This window comes from Lingula anatina, chromosome 8 (genome assembly GCF_051362555.1).
Source record: "Lingula anatina isolate TDL-2025a chromosome 8, LinAna3.0, whole genome shotgun sequence".
Taxonomy (NCBI): Eukaryota; Metazoa; Brachiopoda; class Lingulata; order Lingulida; family Lingulidae; genus Lingula; species Lingula anatina.
Genome location: NC_141774.1, coordinates 5002979 through 5010352, shown reverse-complemented (window position 1 = coordinate 5010352; position 7374 = coordinate 5002979). Strand labels below are relative to the sequence as shown.

Here is a 7374-nt window from a genome sequence, read left to right as displayed (position 1 = left end):
TCTCAAATCTAAGCACGGTGTTTTGTTCGTTTGCTCATAACACAGGGAAACATATATGGGGGGGGGGGGGTGTAAAATTGTAACTATTTTATTGGCTCGACCATGATGCCAATAGCGTGCCGTTATGTGCAGTTGTAGTTATGTTTATAGTGAGGGTGTTTTCTTGAAAAAGACGCCCAAAAGGAGTCATGTCATTTTGATATATATATATATTTGCACCAAAATGTAACAGATGCATTTAAGTCCATTTCTGATGCTTCTAAAAATGTCATTTTGATATATATACATTTGTAGTTGTCACTTCAAGACCGTCTAATTAAGTTCTTCTGTCAAAATTGTTAAATGTTAAATTATATAAGCCATATACGGCTGTTGCGTTGTATCTTTTTTTTTTCGAATGAAAATAACACTTGCCTATCAGCATAATAATTATGAATTTTGAAACATAATATGATATACACAAGAGGACATGATTATCGGAAAACCACACATTGGTGAAGAAGTAAATCGTTTCTTAAGGCTAAACAATTGCGGAACACAATCCCGTCGATAAGTAACACCTAAATGACAAGGTTAAATATATATATTGGTATCATCATTATTCCATAAACCTTAATAATGTTGGTTTTCAACTCTTTTGAGTAAAATTCCTATGGTTTCTTATGCATGGTTTCCAGTGCAGATAAATGGCATCGTATATAGACGGTATTACGATCACGCACAAAGACATTAAAATCCACCATAGAAACGGGGTTGAAGTTGGGACCGAGCCAGTCCTACGACTTGCAGGTACTCTGGGAAGGTATTATATTTGAAATAGCAGCCTGGGGAGGCTATGGCTTTAATTTTCTCGTCATTTACATTGTTACCAATACAAATCACGCAGATAAACCAACCTGGAAATAAACATATAGTTAATAAAATTAAATAAAATTAAATTTATTCAAATGAAAATCGAAAGGTTATGAAAAGGAGGGAACTGTGGACGTGGGCCCAGATGTTAGATCAATAATTATGGTGTTATCAGAACAATTTAATGTTCGAATATAATACCCAGGTCAAAAATGTATGTATTTCGGCCAAGCACACTTTCAATGGTAGTTCCCTCTTTCATAACTAGCTGGCTTATTGCCAACCCGATAATAATGGAAAAAAAATAATGATAAGACTATGCCCCATTGTAACTTAAACAATAATTTTCGACTACTTTTTAGACCCCATTCCCATACCTAGATCGACACAAGATTGTTAATTTGCCCCTAAAAGCTTCAGTACGCGTGCCTGACATCAGTAATTTAGAGAGAAAACCCTCGGAGAAGGGATAAACTAACCTAGTTTCTTAATGTGTGTTGCTCTTGGTCGTGCATCGCCCACAGTGAACACCCCGTCAGTAAGTAGCCATATTAACTTCGTGTTCTCTTGCAAGAAAAAATCTTCAAACATGAGCTGTGCGGTTTCCAAGGCCAGTTTACCGTTCGTTAGACCACCTTGGGTACAGAAAATAAGTTTTCAGTGGGGTGTGTTTTATCAGTGTTATGTTTTAAACGTTTTAAACAACAATCATTATTTTGAGAGTTACATTGGCATCAATGTAAATTCAAGAATAAAGTATCCTTGTATAGAATGTATGTCTGTGTTTCCCTGTGTGTGTGTGTGTGTGTGTGTGTGTTTGTGTGTGTGTGTGTGTTTGAAAAAGAAAGAGGGAGAGAGAGAACCACCGGTTTTATTAATCGCGTCATTGTCAGCTTAAACGCACGCCCGCTCGTGTGTGTGTGTGTGTGTGTGTGTGTGTGTGTGTGTGAGAGAGAGAGAGAGAGAGTATAGAGAGAGAAGTAAGAGTAAAGGAGAGAGAGATTATATAGAGAGAAGTGAGAGTAAAGGAGAGAGAGACCCACCGGTTTTATTAGCAATCGCATCTATGTAAGCTAAAACGCTGGCCAAGTCAGTGTGTTCATTCAGCTCGAACTCTCTCGACACGTTTGTGGCAAACGTCAATGCACCAACCCGGGATCCACCAGGGCGAATGCGATGGACGACATTAATGATTGTGGCAGTAATCTGAAAGAATGTTTAATTATATATTTTGTATATACAAGGGTAAATAGTTTTCGATTTGTGAATTGTCAAGATCATCCTCCGAAAACGTTACATAAATGCAAAACATGTTATAGTCCCTTTTTATATATCAATTTGTCTACAATAAATATTTAATATTTCAGTTTGTATAGGTGCGGCAGTAACTAATATTTCACCTGACATGTAAATTGGCTATTCATAGACATGGGAAAAATCGCAAAACACGTTGTGTTTTGTAAATTGCAGGAAACAAGAAAAATTAAGGGCATGTTTACTAGTTTACGTGAATTATCGAAAAGAAACCCATTACCTTTGATGCAGCTTTCTGTAATTGAAACTCTGTATCCTTAATGCTGCCGCTGGCGTCCAAAGCAAACACAACGTCCAGATTAGGATTCCTGCAGGAGGTGTACGTGTAGGAACATGGAGTGAGGAGAATCCTTAAAATCCTAGAGAGCTGACTTGCCTTTGTTGATGCCCCTTGTAATTTCATGTAACATTAGATCAATTCGTGTTCTTAGTAATGTCTTAACACATTGATTAGGATGATGGTAAAAGGTATACTGGTACAATACATTATGGTCAATTTATTGTTATTTAGAAAAAAGAGTATACATGTATGAGAAAGACATGAATTGCCAAGACCACTTGGAAGTCGGTATTTTCTTTGGATCAAAATAATCTCGCCGGCCCACTGTACAAAGAGCTATGGCCTTTGTGTCTCTTACAACCGTTAACAGAGGTACAGGAAAGTTTGCAATGGAAAGGTGCCTTGCGAGTCTCAGTGTCCACGTGAGATTATAATACTTTACGTGCTGACAACTGGCCGATCATTGAGCATTCATTCTGATACAAAATCAATGCTCGTGCGTCCTTATTAAGACCACAGCGATGCCAAATTTCATGGTCGCAGAAAAGACGCGGTCCAGTGAAAAGAAGGTATTACGAAGAGAATACTACGCATGGCGAAAGTAATCTCATTTTGCTTCACACTTGCCTCACACGCTTATATTAACGTACTGACCGCGTACGTCATTTTTGCATTCTGTTCCCCCTTCTTTCTTTTTCTTCCTTCCTTCTTTTCTGTTCTCTGAGCTTCTTTCCCTTGCCTTTTGGAGGCATATTAGGAGCTGAACTAAGCAAATTTCGAATTTTTGAGATGTTGTACACGAGGCTTAAAAGTACATACGAACCAAGCATCGGTGGAGCTTGGATTTTCATTAACACATGTAAACCACTTCGACTAGTTTCTTATACGACTCAAGTTAATTCGCCATGCCAAGGGATAAACTGGATAGATCACTCGATCAGCCATAAAAGAGCTTTAGACTGCTCCTTTCTTTAAACTTTTGGTCGAAAATTTAACCTACTTTCGTGACCTACTTTTCTGCCACATTGACGTACAGCATAGAATGCTAGCAGCAAAATCCATTCAAACATCATTTTCAGGTAAAATTAAAATCAGGTAAAATTTGCGGCCTCGCTGTTCGCAGATTATTCGTAGAATCTTTTGGTCATGTCCAGCATCCTCCGTACGTGCTTACGGGCTGTCCGCGAACTTTAAATTTCGCAAGAAGAACTTGCTCGGCAAGAGAGATTCTGCGCAAAATTTGGACGCAAACAGGCCGTAAGAGCCCATACGACCGGTTGTGACCGAGGCTTGTATAGAACTTAGGTAAAACCCAAATACCCCCCACATTTCGTTCAGGGGTCGGGTTTATAGTCTATCATCGCGTTGGAAGGCGCAGGTTGCAAGATGGTCGATGCAAGCAAAGTGCCCAATGGACGCGCGAGTAGCTCGCAGTTCCACAGGAAAGGCCAAATTGGGTCGCTTAAGGAGCTACAAGAAACGTTTGACAACACAACTTTCTTGTTTCAGAGTTCATTCAGGGTCCTAGAAATAGTCTTGGTCGTAGAAGGAACGCGCAAAGATCGCCTCTCGGCGTAAAAGGGTTTTACGGTTGCCCTAGGCAACGAAGGTTTATAGTATACATGTATCAAAAATCTTACCTTTGGCTGGGACAATTAAGTTTCCCGCATACCCCTTTGTCAGCAACAGAGCAGCAATCAGAAAAAGTGCACAGAATCGCTTCATATCGGTTCCGGCCGTCAGCAATCAGCGTTGGATCTGTATAATGTAACAAGCAGCTGCGCTGCCTTATATAATGCTAAGAACGGATGCGCCTCTGGCACGCTGGTTGTGTTGTTATTGCCAATGGCTAATGTAATCACCAAGGATAAATTTAATGACAGTCTAGAACAAGAGATATGGCTGCCTACTACAAGAAATTTGTGATTTTTGTATTTCTGAGGTGTAATATGTACACTCACCGGCCACGTTTACATATCGCTTCCTTGAGACTGTCATTGAATTCAAAATTAAAACGCCAATGGGCTGCCTGTACTATAACGAATTGCAAAGCGCGAAACAACTCAAACCAAAATCTGCAATTGCTTTGTTTCAAAATATACAGAATTGTATGAAATTGAGACAAAAGTCCTAAAGAAAACTCACAGATTGAAGAGAGTAGATGTCTGTCGTAATACCAGTGTAAATGCAGCCATGGTCGACCGTAATGCCTCAACACGCGCTCGTTAAATGTTTAATTTCTGCCATGAACACGTTCTTTGAGACAACATATTTTAACAGAACTAGAACTGGGCACTAAAATAAGACAATTATTGCGCCCGGCGCCACAGCAGAAAATAAACACACATGGCTTTGAGGGATGTACTGAGGATGACAAGAACATTGCGCCTTGTTGCTTTAAGTTTAATGGCGGTTGGGAATGTTAGATTTTACGTTTTAAAAGGTGGCTATATGCCAACTGAATACTAACCACATGTTTACAGGCCAGATCTCACATTGATTACGACATAATGTCAGTATGGATATTTTGTAGGATAGCCAGTTTTCCTCAAATGAACCCCACCCTCCTGACCATGGCCTAAAAAAAGAGTAATAATCCTCTTCTATGTTGGCCCGGGTCTAAACACATTTTTCATTTGGACGTTTTTTTTTTTGTTTGTTTGTTTTTTTTTCAGTCCATCATGTTGATACGTCGCTGATGATGCCACTCTTGGGCTGCTCTGGTCATGTGGTGATAATGGGTAGTTAAACCATAAGAAGGTTTAACCAAAGTCCCCTGTGTAACCAACAGCACCATTAATTCATGCAACGGCACAGCACTTATGTCACTCCCTGCACATACATCCTTCCTTTAGCATATATATATATATATATATATATATATATATATATATATATATATTTTTTTTTTTTTTTTTTTTTTTTTTGTTTTTTGTTTTTTTTCTTTACGCTTCACTGAGGTCTTGACCAACACCAACTATTTCAATTACAAAAAAAAAAAAAAAAAAAAAGAAAAAAGAAAAAAAAAAAAAAAACACACAGAGAACCCCGTCCTCTGCCAAGAAAACTCATCATTATCAATTAGTCGTTAATGAAAATAGGTGTCAAGTTGTACAGTGTATGGGAGATAGCATAATGACACCTAATCAATTTACACACATTTAGTATTAGGGTGTGCTCGTTAAAGGTCATGTGTCTATTAACGTGTGTGTGTGTGTGTGTGTACAACGTTCTGTGATTATTTCCTGTAGACGGCGCCGCTGCCATCAACAAGGGTTACAATTATGTTTTGTGGGATATAGAATATACATTTAAGTAAATATATATCAAGATTCTACAAATAAAAATTATCATGGGTCAGATCAGTCTTACGTAGTTAGAAAATGAAGGAACAGTTAGAGTTGACATAATGTAATTTATTAGTATCAAGGCAAAGGGTTTAATGGACAGATCAAAACATAACAAAAAATATATATTTTCACTTTTAAACCATAGTTACAAATGAAGCTTTTTAAAATGCTTACCGGTCCAGCCAATGCTCTCAGAAAACGCCTTAACCTCAGCGTCCTTCAATTCCTTGTTTGCCCATTTTTCTTGCTATAGTTCGCGAAAGTAAGGGCGGTCTTCAAAGAATTGCATAATGGTGATTACATAATGCACTGATTCATTTATCTCCATATGTCTCTGTGCAACTCTGTACTGACCCCTCCACATAAACATCCTCATAATGTTAAGCCTCAGTCACAAGGGAAAGAAGCTAAGAGAACAGAAAAGAAGAAGGAGGAAAAAGAAAGAAGGGGGAACATGAGGCAAAAATGACGTCAATACAAGCGTGTGAGGCAAGTGTGAAGTAAAAGGAAATTTCTTTCGCCGTACCGTGTACGTAGTATTCTCTTCATAAATGGTGAATGCGTGCCACGTACGTAGGTAGCAAGACAAACTCAAGAAATGAGTACTATAATTTTTTTCTTGCACCTCGAAAGTTCGAAGAACCCAAGGTATGCGAGCACATTTGGCGAGAACGCCACCTTCATACCGTCGTATCCCTCGACCTAACCTTTTCTTCCGAGGGTGCACAGCCTACGAATCAGTGAACTACCCCAACTACTTTATCCGACATGGTGACTTCAGGCTGCAGATACGGCCATACGACGGCGCTGCCTTGTTTAAGACAGATGCCAGTTTCAAGCCGGAGAAAATAGGTTTGTGTATATTTTGTGGTGTCGACATTTGATATGCACAGGACGTTTGATATGCACAAAAAGGCTCCACGTTCAATGACATTATACATGGAATAGACTGGATGTTGATCTTATTTAATTTTTTTCGGTTATTTGATCTTAATAAAAATTAAAAAGAATTTTCAGTTTGACGAAAACCTCAGCCGCAAGATTAGTGAAGCGTTTGATGTTGGATTATTTCAAATGGCATTAAAAATAAATGTAGTAACGAAATGCTCTTTATTTATTTATTTTCTTTTTTCTTTCTTTTTTTAGCCGACAAATGGGAAGTACACAGGGGTGCGGGGTACCGGTAAAATTATTTTAATCAAAATCAGTTCATATTGATAACCACCGAAATGATATAGATACATTAAGGTCCCTTTCTGGCGCTTCTAGAAAAATATCAAAAGCCGTCCCAAACTTTCTAAGTTAAGCAGTTTTTAATAGATAAGTTGCATCTGACGGCAACATCCGTGGGATGCCAATATCGTGGCCGTGTATTATCCCCCTTTAAGTGTGAATATTGTACACGAATTAACACCATTGAATTAAGGTACCTTCGACAAGGACCTTGGTCTTTATTTCACCCTTGTTTTAACACCGTTTGTCTTTCTATCCGTCTGTTTATTTGTTCAACACCAGTCTAACTCAAGCCGATTTGGAAGGATTTTGAACATTTTTTTAAAAATAGGTCGGAAATGGGCT

The 7374-nt window shown here is 38.5% G+C and overlaps 1 protein-coding gene across 1 annotated transcript; it reads right to left on the bottom strand.

Moving 5' to 3' along the window:
* Nucleotides 1-274: 274 nt before the first annotated feature.
* LOC147760232 (matrilin-1-like) lies at nucleotides 275-2569 on the bottom strand. Its single transcript, XM_086994114.1, has 4 exons — nucleotides 2387-2569; nucleotides 1896-2058; nucleotides 1332-1487; nucleotides 275-896 (listed from the first exon to the last, which is right to left on the bottom strand). Exons 1-4 carry the CDS (start codon nucleotides 2567-2569, stop codon nucleotides 730-732), a joined length of 669 nt encoding a protein of 222 aa, XP_086850240.1. The 3' UTR covers nucleotides 275-729.
* Nucleotides 2570-7374: the final 4805 nt, after the last annotated feature.